The sequence below is a fragment of the Numenius arquata genome, chromosome 2 (genome assembly GCF_964106895.1).
Source record: "Numenius arquata chromosome 2, bNumArq3.hap1.1, whole genome shotgun sequence".
NCBI lineage: Eukaryota > Metazoa > Chordata > Aves > Charadriiformes > Scolopacidae > Numenius > Numenius arquata.
This window is the reverse complement of record NC_133577.1, coordinates 19,682,099-19,703,279: the sequence shown is the minus strand read 5'-3', so window position 1 is coordinate 19,703,279 and position 21,181 is coordinate 19,682,099. Positions and strand designations below refer to the sequence as shown.

The 21,181-nt window shown below is 36.7% G+C and overlaps 1 protein-coding gene across 6 annotated transcripts in view; it reads right to left on the bottom strand.

Annotated features, from left to right (window-relative positions):
* The window catches only part of AFDN (afadin, adherens junction formation factor), a 133,337-nt gene that overhangs the window by 19,638 nt on the left and 92,518 nt on the right, over nt 1-21,181 (bottom strand). For 5 of the 6 annotated variants that reach the window (XM_074169036.1, XM_074169033.1, XM_074169034.1 and 2 more), the window contains 6 exons: nt 4,798-4,863; nt 4,566-4,639; nt 3,928-4,046; nt 2,710-2,904; nt 2,359-2,450; nt 1,729-1,917 (listed from right to left, as the gene is read on the bottom strand). In XM_074169036.1, the coding sequence (XP_074025137.1) occupies nt 1,729-1,917; nt 2,359-2,450; nt 2,710-2,904; nt 3,928-4,046; nt 4,566-4,639; nt 4,798-4,863 (735 nt within the window). The remainder of the gene's footprint in view (nt 1-1,728; nt 1,918-2,358; nt 2,451-2,709; nt 2,905-3,927; nt 4,047-4,565; nt 4,640-4,797; nt 4,864-21,181) is intronic. The other variant, XM_074169038.1, reaches the window with a different exon arrangement.

Below are 21,181 nucleotides of genomic sequence, written 5' to 3'. Positions count from 1 at the left end.
TCCAGCAGAGCTGAACACACAGCTATTTGTGTTAGATTTGCTGTGAAGATGCACCTAGCCAAACAGTTTGCTAATGCCTTCAGAGCAGAAAACAGGCATTTCACATCAGTCAGTAGCTTACGGCAGCTTTTTTTACAAGCCCAATTCTCGCTGTAAAGATTAAAAAGAATTATTAATTTTTTTTTAAAAGTCTATTTTCAAGCTAAAAGAATTATTGTGTGGTGGGGGAAAATTGTGTACACTTTCAATGCCTGTAAGGAGCTAAAGCTTCTAAGCCCTTTGCTTTATGAAAACGCTTTTCTGTGCCGCATTCAGCTTTAAGACCATCCCTCAGATTCAGTATCTGTCAACAGCTTTAACAGATGGGGTTCATCTCACCAGTTTTAACCACCTCATCTAAGCTACTCACTTAAGCTTGTCTTAAGCAGGGGAGGTATGCATCTCCGGGCAGCAATTCATCCCATTGAGACAAATGGGTAGGAACCAATCTCTGGAGCTACTATCCTCCCCCTCTCCCATCACTGACAGAGAGAGCCCAGACGTTAACTATGCAACTACGAACAGGTGAGATGAAACCATGAAACATGAAGGAGTTACACATGGAAATTCAGCAAAATACTTCCATAGCTTTGCCACAGTAATTTAACTTGCAGCATTCTCCTTCAAAATTACCATCCTACTTCAAGTATAACATCTACTTTCTTAACACCTGAAATAATTAGGATTCAGTATCTATAATACTGAAATGAAAAGCACTAAGCTTTTATTCATTTGACTTTTTACAGAATTCACTTGCCGATACCTGTGTGAGTAATCAATAATCAATCCTTACTTTGTTTCTATGACACAATTTCAAGATAATTTACGTTGACACTGCTTTTCCAAAAGTAAAATATAGTGAGCCTGGTGTAAGGCTCTGCTTTTATGACAAATTAATACGTAGCAAAAAAAAAAAGTTTTCTCTCTGTAGTTTTAAATCTCTGGTGGATTAGAGAAAAAGATGATCCAATGACTGGATTTGATAGATCTAATTTCCTGTATGGATTTGACTGAAGTCCTCATTTACAAAGAGCAGAACAACATTAGTTTTTGAATTTGTAATGGTACAGTGAAGGTAAATTAATTTCAGGTCAAGAAGTATCTGCACTTTGATAACAGATGCAACTTGAAATTACTTTTTTTTTTTTCTTTAACCCAGAGCAGAGAATGTGTTTCAGTGAAGACCTTGGGTAGGTCTCAAAGTATTTAATTTTTAATACTTCACTTTGTCACTTAAACAATGCAGCCCACAGGCAAAGAGATTCTTCCACGTAAACCTTCTTGGAAGGGTGAAAGATTTAGTTTGCTTTTCAGAAAATCACAAAATATTTTTCAAGACAAACTCTACTACCATTTACACCCAATTACCTCTAACAGGGGATTAAAACATCCCAGACAACAGATCTGCAGAACATGATAACATAAATTCTATGGGGCAGGGGGGGGAAGGGGAAGGAAAAAAAAACCAAACCAAAAAAAACCAACCAAAAATGGAGTAGGGTTTCTGAACCCAAGCCAATCTTGGCAAAAGTACATTTCTTCCCCTCCATGGTATAGTCTGTCCTCAACAGCTCAGAAATTACAGAGCTGACTGTTTTGCAAAAATGTCTCCAGCAGTCTGGGAGTGGAAAGCAAGTAGTTTCTTTCTGCTTGTTTTTTTTTCTTACACTGAAAGAAATTACTTCTTACCTGCATTGTAGAATTGATCGAATGATTACTTTCTGCTTGGACCTGTGGTTTTTCTTCATAATTTGGCCACTGACTCTGAGCTGGACCCATTCGATCCTGGGACTTGGAAGCTGGGAATGTGAAATATTCTCTAGTATAGGTTTGTGTTGGGATGGGATAAGCTTCAGGTCGTGGGGGCAGAGTCTGTTCCTGAAAAAGGTAGAAAGACCATAAGGTAGAATTTTTTAGTCACACAGATCTGTACGGAGTATTATTCTAAACGTGCATTTTACTAATGTTTTCTTTTGGCTCATAAGAGCAGTTTTTGTCTGCAACAAGAGATAAAGAGGTTGTCTAGTATCAAATATAATTGTGGTTATGACTCATGTTTTTATGGTCTGAAAACAAGTACGCAATATTGTACAAACCTAAGAAATCACAAGGACAACTTCATGAACAAAATTTAATAAAAATCACTCAAAGCTGTCTCAATCTTTCATTAGCTGTAATAAGCAAAACCCCCCGACCCAGTCCCCAGCACCAGCATTATGTTCAAACAGTTAAGACAGACGCTGTTTTGACTCCAGCACACTGACGCTATTGATAGCCAAGGAAAGTTTAATAGCCAGCATTTTGCTTCCCAATTCTGACCTCTGTACAAAGATTTCCAGTAGAGACTGAGGTTATTTTGGTGGTAGTTCCAGATGCATAAGCATTCTTTCCCCCGGGGCTTGGAGGCTGATCTGTCGGAAAGTTAAAGGAAGCATTTACATGACTGTTAATAATAATTTACATAACTTAATAAAATAACAGTATTCACAAAATAACTACGATTTTTCCTTTGAATAGTTCCAACAAGAGGCTTGCTCCAAACATTACTACTGCATTGGCATTTTAAACTTAATCCATTTTTAAAAACAATCATCCCCTTTAAATTCTATAGCCTCTAAAACTAGTGGAGGAGGAAGCATCTACCCCTAAAAGAAGAATAATCTTACTTACTTGCTACATTGGGACTGGAGCGATGATCAGCTCTGTTCTTCATTAATCTGTCATCCCCCGGCAGCTTCTTTGGTTCACTGTACTCAGTCCATGGGAGCTGAGGGCTCTCGGGTGATCCGTTCTGAGTGGAGTTGTTGTACAGCTCAAAGCCTTCACTCTTTGGTCGGGGTTTACCTGAGCCACGGCGGTCAGAAACTGTAACAGTTGGATATGTATTTTCCCCCTTTCACTTATATTAACTACTGTCTTGCATGTTCTTTTTCAAACCAGAGCTACCTTGCATTTCTATTTAAAAGTGAATTCCCAATAAAGCAAATGCTAGATTTTAAAATCTTTACTTCTTCAGACACACAATCCCACTCTTGCATCAACTGTACAGGACTCCTTTGATTTGTATGCTTCAAAAGAGCTTTTGAAAAAGTACCACAATATTTGGAAAAGCCAAATGTGCTTTACTGAAAAGTCTCTTGCTGACTCTGAGACATATGGCATCTGGGATGGTGTTGTAAACTGTGATAATAAGGATTTATGCTTTTAACCCATTCTTTTCTATGCTGTAGTACTGCCCTGTACGTAGAAAAGGTCTTCCTTCCTTTACAACATTATTTTACGTAAGACTTAAATGTATCTTTTGTTAGTTCACTGAAGTAGGACGATAAAATATAACACTGGAGAAACATCCAAAAACTTCTTATGATCAGACACAGAAACTTAAGCAGATACCTTTCAATATTTCTAGTTTTAAAAAAATAGTAATAAAAATTCAATGGCGAAACATGTTCCAGGGGCTTCTGTTTCTATTTATTTCTCTCTTAGTAATTACACTGCACTCTCTGGTTACCAGGAAGTCATATTCTGAGAGGAGGAGCGAAACTTTCATGAAAGGGATAAAAAGCCACTGAAGTTTAATGCTATTTGTATTCATTGTAGTCCATTTGTTAAAATAAAAATTACTTCATACCAGAACTGTGTTTAAATGCATCACCTAATTTTTTAAAAGGTACATAAGTACTTATTAATGATTAGCATAATTTCAAACAATATTTAAAAACAGATTAACTTTTGATAAGAAATGAAATGCTTTTTTTCTGTGCAATTATGTTTCTTCTCTGATTTAATATTTTGGTAACATTTGGCAAGCTACTGCAAATTATAATGTTTTCTGAATTCTAACACGTACAAAGCTGTTATCGTCATAAATAATATTAGCATTTTTACCTCTTTGCATCATTGGGGATGGCTGATTAAGTAGGGTTGCCAGACCATGGTAAATTGCTCCTTGTTTTGCTACTTCTAATGTTACCACAGAACCTGTTCTAGTCATAAGTTCTGCTGCCCTGCAATAAAAGCCAAAGCAAATAAAATAAAATAAAATTAGGCACTGTAGTACTCAGTTCTTATTATTATCAGTTCATGTCACGATTTCTCACACTTATTCTAGTAATCTTTTGCTTGACAAAACACTCTTCTGATTAATACTTAAAATCATTTTGAAAAAAATTATAAGATGATGACTAGAAAATACACTCATTAAACAGACAATTTAAACATTAAACCTACAGGTAAGTACTGCTTCCAATTCTTGCAGTTAAAGGCCAGAAGCCAAAAAATTAGAGCTAAATAAAGTTTGCTCAAAAGCCAAAAAGTGCAATACATTCTCTTCTATATAGGTAACCCATATCATATACAGAAAATACTATGCCAACAGTTGAACTTGTTACTAAGGTTATTCATAGGCTGTTATAAAAAGCCCAGACAAAGCCTAACACATAAAAGAATAAGCTTCAGCCCTTTTCAGTAAATTACTCCTCTAGCATTTTCTTTACATAAAGACACCCAAGGAAAGCATTCCATACCTCTCCTGGGACAAGCCCACCAAACTTCGACCATCCACACTGAGCAGCTGATCCCCTGCAGCCAGACGACCATCCTAATTACATAGTCAAGAGAGAAGAAAATTCATGCACCAGTGCTAACGTGGTCTAAATTAAAACAATTATTCACACATACTAGTAAACAGAGGATTTAAAAACATTTCCAAAGCATCTTTCTACCTGTGAACTTCTGATGTTTAAGAATATTACTAACCACGTCTGCAGCACCTCCTTTCACAACAGACTTGACATATATTCCAAGTTTGTCTTGACCAGCACCCTACAGAGAAAGAGGCATTAAATTATTACATTTATATTTGATCTCTTAAGCATTCCACAAGTGTTAATCAGAATTTTGCATAGCTAGGTAAACCCCTAAGTTCTCATTATTTTTATATATTCGCAAACTGGAAAAAAATAATTATACAGAAAAGTGTTACATTCATTTGAAGTCAACAGCAAATTTTAATATTAGGCTTATTGAACCTGCAAGCATCATTAGAAGCAAAGAGTATTTGGTCTTAACACAAGCTTGAATAAGAAAGAAAATACATTAACTAAAACTTATACTTTAGAAGTTTGTTCTAATCCCCTTCTGATAAGAAATACTTATCTGCACTTTTACATGCATGTTATTTTTTATACCAAAAAAACTACTCTATTTCCTCTGCTAATACCCAAATGAAACAGGTAAATTGCAGATTATAAGAAAAAGGAATAGAAATGCTTTTTACATTAATTAGGACTGTAAAGGAGCTAGTGTAAAGGAACAAACAGCACCTCTAGTTTGACAATAAACAAGCAAAGTAGACATTATAATTAATAAGTATTTTAGAGTTGACAGAGCCAATATTTAAGTCTACTGCAAAACCATGCAATTTTGTTCATAAAACATCTGCCTCAAAGTATTCCGCTAAATTTTACAAGGACTGTTAACAGTGACCTTACTGTGAGACAACCAACAGATTCGAGACAAGAGAACATAAGTATCTATTCAAGCCATGCTGTTCCATCATCCACATGCTCCAATTTATGAGACACCGCACAGATCAGTCTAAATATTAGTATCACAAGCCTTTAAATAGGCACTTATAATGTAAGACAATCACATCTGGTTTCATTGTCTGCTATAGCAAACCGTGCCATTTTACTCCTCAAGTCACTTGGGAAGAAGAGTGCTAAGTCTTCAACAGAGCACAGGTTTTAACAGAACATCATTTTCTAAAAAATCCCCAAGTTGCTTTGATGCTGAATATACAACTTCCTCCTCTTTTTTCCCACCCCAGCTCTTCCAGCTCCCTCTTGGCAGCAAAAGCATTCACTGCTCCCCCTGTTCTAATAAAATAAAATAAGATAAAAACCAAGGCAAAGATTATTCAAAAGCTAGTGTTACAGACGGTTTTCTAAGCAGGTGAAGGATCTAATTTTTATTCATTAAACTGTGAGTTACTCCCAAATGTTTAGTCAAAAGCCACAGAAAAGGAATTACTTTGAGTCCTGTGATTCCAGATTAACATTCTACGTGTCCAAATTTTTCATAATTGCTTAAGCCGTACTTGAAGGAAAAAAGAAAAACTACACAATAAATAACTGAAGTAAGGACACTTTCTTTTTCTGGAAATAATATAAGAGAAAAAAAATTAATCACTTCTTTGTTTGTTTTGTAAAAGGGCTCTAAAGAAACATCAAGGGTACCTGCAGAATATCTTTAACTTTATACCAGAAAAATTGGTTAAAATTATGAGAAATACAAGTCAGAAGACAGCTAGAAAAATATAATGAAAAACGAAAGTGTGCTTCACAAATCTCTTCCACTCCCCCACCCCAAGCAACCAAGTAACACATGGGGAAGTATGACCTGGTTGACAGAACATCTAGACTTCCAGAACACATGTGGGCAAGATCTCTTACCAGGAGTTCTTCAAGACTTGAAGGTGTCACAGCATAAGAAGGAACTTGTCCTTGTATAATAATAACTGGTTCAAAAATGGATAGGAAGTTACTCGTTTTCACAAGGAATGGAAGTTATCAGAGAAACCCTAAAGGAACGTGCTGTTCACTATGCACTTAAGTGTTCCAGAAAAAGGGCAAATAATAGTGTAACTAGATTTGCCATATTGAAAATTTATCAGGTAAGTTAAAAACAAGGGTTGGAGAAGGATCACATGACGGAGCAGTAACACGGGGGGAAACGTATTTCATTGGTCCAAACGTGAAGTAATGCTCCAACCTTGTAAGGTACTGGTCCCCATCAGGGCACTGTTGGCAGAACCAGTTACCACCTCCCCTTGTTGAGAACGGAAAACTAAGATGATTTGGTTCGTATACTCTGAAGCCGCTCAGGACTGATGCTGCTTTCATTCACTCCTAACTTCAAAGGATGCTAGCAAGAACCTCATCCCCCTTGAGTCCAAAGATCTGCCTAATCCTAAAATTAGGTAAAAACCAGCAAGCCCCTGGAAAAGTGTTGAGACTTTAAACAGTGCACGTACTAATCAAGCAATTTTGGGATTGTGACATTGATACCCATAGATTACGTCTGACACACTATATCCATACATATCACCTTTCTTATGCTCGATTATGATTGTTTCTGACCTTCAAATGAAGTTGATATCTTCTGTTTAAGCCAATGGTATGTGCACTGGTTTGCAGACAGTGATGAGAGGAAAATTTGCAATTGCACAAATACCCATATAATAGTTTCTAAACTGACTTTAACTCATTGAGAAAAGTCTTTTTAGCCATTATTTTTCAGAGCTGTCTTCATGTATCAGCTCAAATATTTGAAAGCCAACCGAACTAACAGAGAAGACCAAGCAAAACAGAAACCACCATGGCCAAAAAACATCTAAAAGCTTCACAGAAAACTGTTTATAATTCTGAATCTCAGAGGATAAGAAAGATGACCAGAAACATGGAATAGCTTCCTTGAGAGAACCAACTAAATAGACATAGACTTTTCAGCTTAGCAACAATTAATGAAGTGAAGGTCTGTGGGATTATGACTGGCAAAGATTGGATTACTTATCTCTCTAACCAGCCAACAGAGAAAGATTTCTTATTCATGCTATCAACTAGTATTTTTTAATTAAAAAAAAAAAATCCACCAAAAAACCACAAACCAATCAAAAAAAACAACAAAACATAAAAAAACCCCGATCCACCAAAAAAACCCTACCAACAAAAGAGAACATTTTCCATAAGATTTCATAATTAAACTGGGAAACTGCCAGGAACAAGACTGCTGTAGATGCCAAAGCGTAAACATGCACAAAAAAAGATCACAGATTCACGGTGTGTCCCTTCAAGGGCTTTCAGAAAAAGTGATACAGATACAATACATTCTGAAACAAATTCCGAAATTACAGAAAGCTAGGAACTAGGAGGAACCATCTCACACTTGTTTTGTTATGTTTTTCGGCTAAATACCCCACAGCTGGAGGATACCAGATCAGATGGATTTTTGCTCTTAATATAACTGTTCTTATACGCTAAAAGCCTTACAGTAATTTTCCATTAAGATTTGAAGGAGTTGACATTTTACTTTGTTTCTTCTTTTTTAATGCTTTTATAAAGCCTATACAGTTTGTCAATCCCCTTCCTGTTCTTTTCAGAGAAGTTACAAGTAAGTGTATTACCTCCCAGTCATCTCACTTAATACAAAACTAATGAATTTTGAAAGCATAAAAAATGATTTAAAAATAGATCTCCATTCAGATTACATAAAAAAATCTTTATCAGCTACCACATCTACTCACATATTATTATGATAAATGAATTCCTTCTCTGCCTCCTTCACATGCCATTTAATATGTTTCTCACAACATGCCTGTGCTCTAGCCTATGCTTGGGAAGACCTCTCAGTTAACTCATCATCTCCCTTCAACTTTTACCCTAAGCTTTAGAGTAATTTGAAACTAAATTCTTAATTTCTATTGAAACAGACTTAATTTTGCTTCAGTTCCACCTTCCAGGAGACTGCATTAGAAGGCAATGTACACTTATAAAGGGCACAAAAAGGATCTTAATATGTGGTTAGACATGCATACTAAGCTCCAAATTCAGTGAAATTCTCATACACACTATAATGTTTTTTCTCCTATCACTCACCAACATTACAATAAAAGAGGTTTCTTTGTAAACTGCGTCTTAACCTGCTTTTGTTTCAAAGGAACGTGAAGGTCAACATAACTAAAACTATTCCTCCCCAAACAAAACAGAGCAATGATGTGTGTATCAATAACATTAATACAGTAAATCTTTTCAGTTCACTTAATTTTCTTCAATCCTGAATAACAAAAGCACTTGTATCTCTAAAGCTGCTAGTCTCAACAGATGAACAAAACTATTATAGAGAAGTGAGATGATCGTGGAAAGCAAGAATGTAGTAAGCATAAAAAGACACTTTATTCCCCCAAGATTAATTAACCTGCAGCACATTTTCTCAAATATATATACAGCCAATTACAAAACCCTCAAAACCTTTACAAGTATTTTTCAAAAAATAATGTAGAAAATAAGCCCCATCTATAGTAGTAAACACTCTACTGCTATCATTTGTTTTTCTTTCACACTTGAAGCAATGTTTTCCCACAATCCTAGCAGGAAGTGAAACAATAGTACCCTTTTAAGGAAAAATTTGGGAAATCCTTTCCCTTAAGTAATAATTTAAGGAAAAATTTCAAGGTGTATAACTGAAAAACACCACAAACCTAATGCCACTTCATTATTGCTTCCAAATTAGCAGCTACACTTTTTAGTCACACCTTTCAACTGGAAGAACAACTTCACAGAACAAGCACAATCATTGCATCAAAAGCCATCAACACAGGCTTCAGTTTACCTGGGTGACAATATTCCTGAACTGAACTGCATAAGCCTAACACTCAACTCCAGAGACCTCCTTTGTTTAGCTCTGAATGTTATTTATTCTTACAATATATAGCCAAAGCTGAGAACCACAGGGGAAAAGTTTTATAAGGAAGATACCAGCTGATCAGAATTAGAATAACAGTGAATTGTGGACTGAAAAAAAGGAATTCTGATACCTCAAGTACATTAGACCCAAGCTTCAAAATGAGAAACACCTCCATTCTGTGCTTTTACAATACAGCTAAATAATCAGGACAGATCATAAACACTGCATAAAGCACAGAGAACTAAATTTAGAGGCCAGCAGCAGAGCACTATTTACACTTTTCAATTTTTTTTTTTTTAAAAACGCTATACTAAATTAATTCCAATGACACCAGCAGTGCAGAGTGTCAGAAAATAATCCCTCTGCCTGCTCCCACGCTGTCTTGCGCTTGGACCTGCGCCGGCACTACCACATTGTGGCAGGTCCCAGGACAGACCTGGTTGAAGGCTAAAGCTGACCCTCGTCCCCAGTCCCCCTCCTCCCAAATAAAAGCTTGGTTTTCAACCAAATCAGCTTCCTTAAATTGTTTACAGCCCAGCGGGACTCTTCAGAACCACAGAGGAAAGGGGGTTGCCCGGATGGGCCTGGATCAGTAAGGGAGGGTGACGTTATTCTTGTTAAGCTGCTGTGCCAACTTTTATCAGGTTACAGCAACTGTGTACCTGTGCTAACAAATTCACCCATGTTTAGAGCACGTCTGTGAACGTCCACTAGGGAAGTCTTCTTTTTAATAAGCAATACAAAAAAATACTGAGGAAGTTGACCTAACAGAGAATATTTCAGTTTAAACACTGACCAAGTAATTCCTAAATGGGTTAAACCAGCGTGACATAAAATAATCAGTGTTTCTCTGCTGCAGCCTTAGACTTCACTATTTGGTGAATAATGGGATTTTTAACCTGACAATTTAAACTGTTTTGAATTCCTAAATCCTACTACAGGTCTCCTACTGACTTGTCAAGCAGCTCTGAGCAGTGTCTGCAGAGCAACAGTATTCTAGTGGAAGCTGAGCCCCAGAACAGTTGCAAAACCAAAAAAAGCCACATACATGCAGATAGAGAAGCAAACTACACAGCAGAAAAACTTCTTCATTCCAAGCTTTTGATAACCTGCATGGCAAGTGCACACAAAAGACACTTCCCAACTTTGCCAAAGCCCACCCATTCCCCTCCTAAACGTAAAAAATACAAACCATCCCAACTTAGCAAGAGATGGAGATTAATAGTGCATCTAGAACCCAAGTAAATACATCCTCTTAAAAAAAAAAGCACACTTTTATTGATATAATTACACAATGGGATAAAAACGTCCCCCTTTTTTTTTTTCCAGAAAGCTTAATTTGGTCTCTGAGTAAAAACATTACAAGACTCTTGAAAATAATCTTCTCCATGCTTGGGCTTAGTCACCTTTAAGACGGATGTGCGTAGCCAATGCGTGTGGGAAACTGAGGAAAACGATTAGGTCCAGTATCCAGAATGAAGCCACGTGTTTGCATGAGATGCAATACCTGTATGAAGTTTTTCTTTTCATCTTACACTTAAGAAGTAATTTAATACTTTAAAGCAGCACAAGTTGAAAGATGTTAACGCTCTGCACTTGCAAGTTTGGCATGCACTTGAGTTTAGTCAGACTATGAGAATAATTAATCCTAAATTTGCTGTGACTTACAGGTTGCTGCACGAATTCTATGACAATGGGGAACTTTCACATTCAGATGGAATTTTAATAGATCCTCTAATCCTACTTGGGAGGTAAAGGCAAACACAGCACACTTCTGCATGCAGAAGTCTGCTTAGCATGGTTAACTCAGGTCTTTATCCTAAATCTACATGAAGAAAAGAATGTATGGGAAAACATTTGTTTAAGTGACCTGACTACCTTGTAAAAAGTAAATAAACAATGAGTCCTCCGCATTGAGAGTGAGGATAAAAGGAGCTACAAGTCAAGAGGATAAGCAAAAAATTGAAACACTATCAATAAATCCAGCAATTAAAACTCACCAGAGCTCTATTTCCCTTCAGTCTGGCTTTATTGCATCTGTGTGGCCCACATACACTGTGAAACAGTATTTGAAGTGGGACAGAAGTAAGATAGGTAAACTTTTAGAAAAGAGGACTAGCTTTACTTTTGTCATAGTATTCTAGTTTCAAATAGTTCTTACCACAGGACAAAAAATATGTTTAGAAAAATCTTACAAGATGGAATCTAAAATTAAAACCTGGGGATATAAATAAAAGCAAGGAAATAAAACACAGAGAGGCTTGTTAAGTTTATTGCACATTTGGATGGTGATGATTGTTGGGAGTTTCACAGTTTCAGTACTGTTCATAGGTCACAGGTCGCACAATCCATGCAAATCTAACTCTTCCTTAGAAATTAAATGAAAACTTCTAATTATTGAAGTGGTACTAATACGGCCCTAGTTTAGTGCAGGAACTGTTCAACAACGTTCAGCTATTTTCTAATCTGTCTAATGCACACATAGAAAACTTAACTAAAGGCACTTATTTTCCTGGTGGTTTGTAGTTGAATTGACAAGGGACCTTCTCAAATAAGTGACTAGACACTACACACGAACTGATACTGAATCTTCTGCATCTGAAGTCAACACATGTAATAAAGATTGCAATTTAATCCTCAAGCACTGTAAAATACATAAATATTACAATTCAACTCCAAAACACTATAAACTGATCAGAAAAAAGTTCACATGCCCCCTCTAGCTCCTAAATTGAGTATTTTATAAAATATTATGAAACCTCCTAAATCAATTTTTTCAAAGCAAAACACCTTAAGCTGTTAGAAGAAGCAGCTAAAATTGCAGACTATATTCCCAAACCATGAAATAACATGTATAAATACTAAAATAGCAGAGGATTTCGTGAACAAGAAAGAAGTAGCTTATACATGCAAGACAGAAAAATGAGCACCAGTTATCATTCTATTTGTTTCAGAGGATGCTTTATCATTCCTCCATAATGCTGAATAAACATAAAACCCCCAAACAATCACCCCAATACAGTATCAACAGAACTTCATCTGAAAATATGACCAAAGACTGCGGAGCAGAGCAGTTAACCAGACAGAACTTCAGCAAGAGCTTTAAGCTCTTTCAAAAAAAGCTATTTCAGAGATTCATGAATTCAGACAGACAGAAGCCAACAGAAAAGGGTCAACATTAAAACTTTTAAATTTTTTTTATTACATACATAATATAAATAACATTGGTATGTTATTTATAACCTGGAAGGTGAAGAAAATAACAAATCCTTCAAATATTAGGTTTGTTTACAGGATTTCCACTCCTCATGTCACATAGACTGCAACCTCAAAAAACTCTGGAAATTCGCTGGGAGCAGAAGGATGGAAGGAAAACAAGGTTGATACAACAGAGGCAAGTCAATCACACAGTTGATGGGTCAAAAGAAAAAAATACAAAAATATACTCGGCTAAGATTTATAGAAGACAAAGGTATGCAAAGATTTCACACCTGTTGCTCAAATAGGTATTTGCCCCTTTTAAGCCCGGTATGATTCTCTGCTCAACTACAAAAATTCTATGATGTTCAAGAAGCCAAAGGACTGAGCTGGATAATGCAATCTAACCTCGGCTTTTGAGACAGCCTAATAAAAACAAGTCATTTTCCATCACATCTGCTTATCACCTGGGCCATCTTATCAAGCAACACATCAGTGTACAGTAGTCCATACTTGTTTTCACAATTAGCGTCACTTTGCAAGCCCCTCCTTGCTCTAACAGGATTGCGCCCAAAATACTTCATGTACTTAAAAAATGACTGTGAGAACTATAAAAACAGAAGAGGTAACATTAATTTACAGCTACTTCTATGGAGTAATCAGAACAATAAGGAAAAGAACAAGATAAACCAGTGATCTGAAAAAAAAAAGAAACAACTACTCCTATATCAGAGGAATGTAACATTGAGGATGTACAAGACAGTAGTTATGAATTAATAAAAATGACAGAATTAAAGTATTTAAGGAGAATAGGTTTTATTACTAGTGTTGCTGTGTCACAAGATGAGTTTTATAAGACTCCCTTGTGAGCCACAAACATAGGAAACTTTGGCTCACATCCTTTACATCAGCTATAAAATTGAAACATGCCATATAGCACAACTGTACATAAAGTAGCAGTTTGAATAACAGGAACATCAGGTGGAGTCTTCCTAATGGCAGTGTCACAGCTAGCCCATCAGCTGGTGACTCAGTCACTACGGAAGCATTAAAAGCAGGCAGAAGAAATCCTGCCCGCTTCTCCTTCCCATTTGGAATTTGCCAGGACAAGCAGCTGCAATGGCATGGTGGAAAAAACAGGCAGTTCCTTCTAGCGACCATCAAGACGCAGCCAGGCGAGACACCCGTGCCCCCACGCCACACAGCGACCTGCCTCCAGTGGCATGATGGGCTGGAGGTGCTGAGGCGCCACGCAGCCCCACCAGTACCCCAACCTGAAGGTATCAGAGTGGGAATGAAGGTCCATCTGTTGACGAGGTGATAACCTCTTCACAGTTTTAAGCTACTCCCATCCTCAAACATCACGTCCCACAACTAGCTTAGGTGGATCTCAAACCAGTTGTACTTTCTGCAAGGCTAGTGATATTCTTACAGTTTTTAGCAGATCTGTAGGATGAGCTAGTTATTTCAATACCTATCATTAGAACTATGGAATCTATTACAAAAACATCTTCCACTTGTTAGGAATGACAGCAAAATTGTAGTATTAAGTAATTAAGGAAAAACTATGCATCTGCAAAACATATCTGCAGGTACAGCACCTAACCAAACCGGTAACGCTCCAGACAATTAGCAGTAAGGTCTTGTCATTACTTGTTCTAAACCACCATTTGCCCATACCTGTTTAGCTTCATATACTTTGTTTATCACTCCAATAAAACTGGAGCGATGAACAGCTTCCGATAAAGACTGGCAGAAACACATTTGATTAAAGAGAAAAAACACACTTCAATAACAAGGTTTTTTAAAATATGCTACATGTACTGAAAACTATTTTTATTTACATGAAATGCAAGTCTTCCTAATGACCTTTCAATACTGAACTGAAGATTTCTGTCCTAATTACATGAATATAAAAATGGTTTTATGCTTCACATAAATCATAATATGCAAAAGTAGTCCTGAAGTGAAGGTATCTTCACTCACAAATTATGGCTTGACTGAATCCACAAGAAAGTGTCATAGAGCTGCCAACCTTTTCAAAGTAATATTCCAGTTTTAGTGGCTTCAGATACAACACTACATGTCAAGGCACTCCAATGGGTCAAATAAACCATTGGAGATTTTTTATAATAAATAATTTGCAAGACTTTCTTGGATTTTCATAATTATGAAAACATTTAAAAATATTTTAATGATGTAGATATCACATATATGTTCATGTATATACATACACAAATATACCTTGCTGAAATATTAGGACCTTGTATCTCTTATAACATTTCAAAGATGACACTGTTTCTCCAAGTCTGTCTTTTCTATTAAGCTTCTGTTGAATTTTATAAAAATGAAAGATTTTTAAAAGCAGAATGAATCCCTGCAACTAAAATCCCTCTAAACAAAACAGGACATAAATGTAGCTAACAAGCCTGATACCAGCTACCAGGCCTGAAATCTTTTATCTGCCTACGCCCAGAGTAGATTTTACTGATTTTTATCATGGCTAATTCTCTGTTTCCAGACTCTTAAGTTTACACAGAAGATCTCTGGAAGTTTTTATAAACATCCTTAAAGGCAAGTTTATGCAACAGAATCAAGTCTCAGTCTGACCTCCCTGGCAAGGAATTAGTCTAGAAGCATTTAAATTATCCAAGCTTGTAAGCATTTTAAAGCATACCAGTTTGCTAAACTATGCAGCCAGTTTACAAATGTACTCTCTAGGAGGCAAAAGCAAAGTTTTCTGATCACCCAAACGCTCACATTGCCTAAAGCCACATGCATTTTGTAGGTTGTAACTGGATGAGTACATATTTATCTACTTTATGTACCGAACATACAGCATCTACGACTCATTGAACTATTTGCTGTCAGGCCAGAGGAATGAGAAAGACCAACTTTGTAGCTACTGGTCCCGCCTCCAGTCAGGGGAAACTTCTCTGGCAGAAAAAAGCCACTCTGTCAGAGGAGGCGACGGCCTCTGCTGCCTCAAGACCAATGGAGAGACTTTGGAAATCTGTCATCGTTAGAAAAAATACTTCATAGCATGCCCTATATAATTTCTGAATATAAATGAGGTCAACCAGCCTACTGTATGTAAAACTGGTCTGTTAGTTGTGGCTACAGCTGCTCTGAGTCACGTCGTACCCTGACTTAGAAAGAATTTTAAAACTGACCCATGTTCCACATATGGAAACTTCTGCTTGCTTTCCCTTCTCAAATTCTCCTTCATGGTGGGGGCAAAAAACCGAACATTTTTGGAGTTGGATGAACTACAGTCAAAAGTGGGCAAAACATTTCCAATTAAACAAAACAGTGGAGTGGAGATTCAGACTTTGGTGACAGTCAACTTGATTCACAGGCAAAGAAACATCAAGCATTTAACATCTACAAATAATTCTGTTGCAGCTTTCAGTTGCACTGGGTGGGAAAACAGACGAAAAATAAGGGTCTTACTATTCAGAGAAAAAAAAAAGCCAGACTGCAAGCAGTACGGTATCACGGGCCTCTGAAGCATCCGACAACCGAGAAACTTTACATCCAGTGTACCCAGAAGCTCTATTTATAAATAGCCTCAAAAGGAGTAAAGAGAAAGGACCGAAGAGTTATATTGTTCTCTTCAATGGAGTAAGGCTTACCGGTTACTTTTTTATAAAAGAACGTTTGCCATCAAGATTGACTTGCACACAAAGCAAGCATGTGAATGTACCCTCTATCTTCCTAAAGCATGCTTCTCCCAGGAGATAAAAGACCAAAAAATCCAGGATGTTCTGTAATGGACTTCCCAAAATGGCATTAATAAAATATGCAATACTGTAGGCTTTTGCATATGTAGTCTTTTATTTAAAAAAAATAAAATAAAATAAAATAGAAAACAAATTATGGTATTAAGTAACCTTAATACCATAAGGCGGTTAGATAAACATGGAAAGCAGGCACGCTGACTTCTGTGCGAGACAGAAGTATATCAATTTGTAACACGTGATTTCTCTCACACTCTAGAAATTGAGTGCTTCTATAGAAGATATCTTTCATGAAAGCCAAAGCAACTAAACAAAATAGCTAAAGACTGGAATCACGTATGCAACAGTTCCTATCTAATTGTGCTCTCATGAAACAGGAAAAGGCAGAAGCAAAGGGAAAATGCTTCATACACATTTGTAAAACACTAAGCAAGTTTTATTCATTAGTCTTCCTTAACCTCTCTGAAAAGGAAGCCTCTTTTATAGTTATAAATGCTGCAACTTAAGATTCGTATGTTAGTCTATGAATGCATAAAAATACTCCTAATTTTTAACAAAAGAATTTAAATATATGAGCCTGTTCAATTCCATTACTCTTTTATTTCAAAGGAAAAAAAAAAAAAATCTTTCGCTGAGCTCAAGGAAAATAGATCTATTTCCCCAAACAAGGGTTAACTTCTTAATGTATGTTTGCTATAAATATTCTATGAGCAGTGACACATTAAGGGCTATTCAGAGTTACGTACCAATCTACAAATCATATTGAAGAGTCTGTGATGCTCTTCCCTGTTAAGGCAACTCTGAATTAATGCCTCAGCTTAACTAGATCTGTGGACAGGACTTTACAGGCAAGACATACTGGGCAATCTATTTTAGAAAAAACCCACCCTGTATCTCTGCGCTTTTTCAAAGATATGGCTCTTGGCTCTATAGCTAAGGATAAATTACAAACAAAAAAAACCAACACAGCATGATCTTCCACGTAACGCTGCTCTGCAGTTTCAGATGGATACAACTTCATCCAGTATCAGTGCGTACACTATCACATACTATTAAGCACCCAAATTTCTACTCCAATTGAGAGTCTTATTCATACAGGGAAAAGTCTACACAGAATTTGTTAACTTCTGAAAGTCTTTTTCATTAATAGGCATAAAAAATTTAACACTAAAATGCTGTATAAACATGTATCTAAACAGAATTTTTGAAGCTATCTGAACGCCTGAATTGAATGAAATCTGGCAGAGGAATTCTAACTAAAACATATGTGCGCTATAACTTTTGTGGACTCGCTAGCAAGTGCCTGCACACAGAAGGTATTAGTGCAAGAAGGAACTGGCACATGAATTTTAAAACTCACTTTGTTCCGGAAGGCATTAAATACAAATGTCTGGGTGATCTATTTGCAGTATCAATCTAAATACAACCAAATAAAAAAAAAGACAAAAACATTCTACTTGAGCAGAGTTGCGGTCTCACAGCTTGTGAGAAGAAAAATCATGCTGTGCTGGCATAAGCTTTAGCTTTTACACAGCATATGAAAGCAATAGCAAAATTTTATAGAACATCTACAAGGTACCAAAATTTAACCAAAAACCCCGCAGGGAAGTTATGAATCAACAAGAAACAGGCGAATTGCTCACACATAACTACTTATTTGTTCATGGTGAAGAATAAACTGGCAACTTACACACTATCTTATTCTAGACACAGAGAAATCTGTGCTGGAAATTACAATTAAATACTGTACTTTTAAGTTCCTCCTAAGAAGCCTGTTAAGGCAACATGAGTAGTTTACACCGCAGATGTGAATTAGTATTGGACATCAAAAAAACCCCCAAATAAAACAACATCTAAATCTCCTTAGTCAAACATTTCAATTAATGTTGAGTAGGTGAGGGCTGGGAGGAAAGGGAAAATTAAGGAAAATTTATCCTTAAATACTTAGAAAGCACAGACACAAGATGACTTCAGATACTGAGGTATCTGAAATCTTGAAAAATCTTAAGACTTGGGACACAAATAAAGAGTAGAGAGAATCAAACTATTAACTATAGACCTAATTTTCAAGGAGGGGGGGGAATTAAGATTTTTAAATTAATGTTTTAGGAGGCCTGTTCCTCCTCTGTTCCTTCTACATAGATCACCTAGAAGATATTTGTAGAACTAACTTCCAGAAAAATTCCACATCAAAATTGATATTCCTGGTAGCCTCAAACCCTCCTTAAATTTAACACCTTAAATTGACTGTTACATATAAAATGACAAGCAACAGTTTAGAAAATACAGCAACTTAGAATGATGTAATTAAATCTTAAGAACAACAAAGGTCACCAGATAATACCAATTATTTACAGTTAAGATGCCACACACTTGATTTTAGAAAAGCAAGCCCCTTCCCCAGAATATTTATTGATGAACTGTCACACACAGTGTTTGAAATGCTGCTATTAAAAAAGAAACACCTTATCACCATCTCACCCTATTTTAGCAAATGCTATGAAAATATTTAGTCTGACCATCTGTTAAAAACCCCTAGAAAACACACTCTGATTTATATGCAAGTATGGGCATATACATATGTACTTTAAGGTGCTTGTATATATTTTAAGGTAACTTTCTGTTACACTAATACAAGATGACTGAGAAAGAAGTGTGCCATACTTTAAAGAACTACATCGTGGCATACTAATGAATATAACCAGCATGCACAGATTAATCAACAAAACCTGCCCTGTTGTTCTTGCAGAACTCGGGAATCCTTTCTTTTGTGCAGCAGCAATCTAAACAGAATTTAAATGCCTCTACTCTGTGAATGTGTTGAACATAAGACATCCTAAACTGCAGCATATTTGCACGTGCTGGTCTTTTCAGAAGGGGTCCACAGAGTATTAAAAATCTTATATATACTGTTTGGGATGTCAATTTTAATTATTCTACTAAGACTTTATAAAGGGAAAACAGACTTTTAGAGGAACCTGGATTAAAGCCAACCAATATGACAAGTAAACAGATCACAGGTCATGCTATTCATGCTCTGCCACAGTAAAACAGTAGTTATCACACCTGAAACCATAAATATTAATAGTCACTTCCAAATACTTGAGAAGTGCATATGAAGAACAAGCTAAAAAATTAGTTTTTTCTTTCTAGATTTTAGAAAGTTAGCTACTAACATCTGACTATATTTAACTGCATGCTGTATTACGTTGTTGCTACACGAACAAGTAACTACTGGCAGGTTTAAACAAGCAAGAGAGCAGGAGAAAGTACAGGGATAGTATTTAAAACTTCAGAGAAAAACAGTCCGAACAGAAACCTGAACAGACTTACCATGGATTCTGTTCTTCCAACAACAGAAAACCACATTTTGATCTCCGGGACTACAGATCCTTGAAAGAAAAAAAACAATTCTCCACTTCTCTTCCAGCCCTCAACAGCAACCACCGCTCTAGTCTGCTGGATTTTCCAAGATACCCATCAAGATAACTGGGAGCTGGATGCGATGACACAGCGTAGCGTTTATCAACACCAGCTATAACCAATACAATATTCAGACTCTTACGTAATCAGTTCTGCAGTTCTGACTTCCATTTACTTTAGAGGCTTTATTAAACTTTGAAAACTGCTAGAAAAAACAAAAAGGGAGCCCTTTTGTACAAAAGACAAAACCCCTCCAAATTAAACAGGAAGTAATGTGCTGGCCCACAGATGGCTAAGAAGTCACATGCGAAAGCCCCCAAAAAGCCATATATTTTTAAAGTAAACTGCATGCACACGCTGCTTCCAAATCATCTGGATTTCATAAAAACTTAACCGCAATGTGGTTGGGAGTCAGGCAGCTTTTAACATCAAAACATCTTTCAGGGTTAGAGCAACCAAATTCTGCACACAACCTCAAAAAGCAATACTGTTCCCGACGCCCGACCACTCCTACCAACTACATTTCCATACACCTATCGCAAAAGCTACTGCTAATAAAGCTGCAGGAGAATTGCTGTAGGAAAACATGCAACACCTACAAAAGGGCAGAACACGAAGTTACCTTTTTGAATCACACCTGAAGCTACACAATTTAACTTGAAATAAAAATCTGTGTAAAGTATTCAGTTTAAGAAATGTTGTTAGGTATTTTCCAAATTTAAAAAAAAAAAACAACACAACAAAACCAAACCCAAAAACCAACACTGTTTACAGTGCTCTGGCAAGCTAATAGTTGTTTCATAACTGAACTTGTTTTCTCTGGTATGTTTGCATACAGCGTACGTTACTATATGGCCGCTCAAAGGGGCTGTCCTACCTCAGGAAACACCCTTACAGCAAAGTGAGGCGAAACTAGGTGATGCACAGCATTTCTGCCCTCTCTGGCACTCCTGGCAGGCCTGTAAACTTCTATTTCGCAGCTACCTGTGTTTTATTTAATTAGAAGTAATGTGCTTAAACATTTTACCTGTCATGAGGTGGAAAGAGAATCAAATACAGGGTTCACCAGGGACCTAACACTTTCAGATACTCCTTGACTCACCTCCTTTGGTTTAGTTTTGTCAATACGTTTGCAATCACACAGTAACACAAACTGAATCCATCGATCATAAGAATAAGCAGGTGCACAGCATTCAACGCACGTTGCATCGCTTCTCTGCTTGTATAACCTTAGCTTCAACTCCAATCATCTTTTTCGATCGCAGCAGAGAAGGTGTGACAATCGCTTGGTAATTAAGAACATTTGGTGTGGGAGG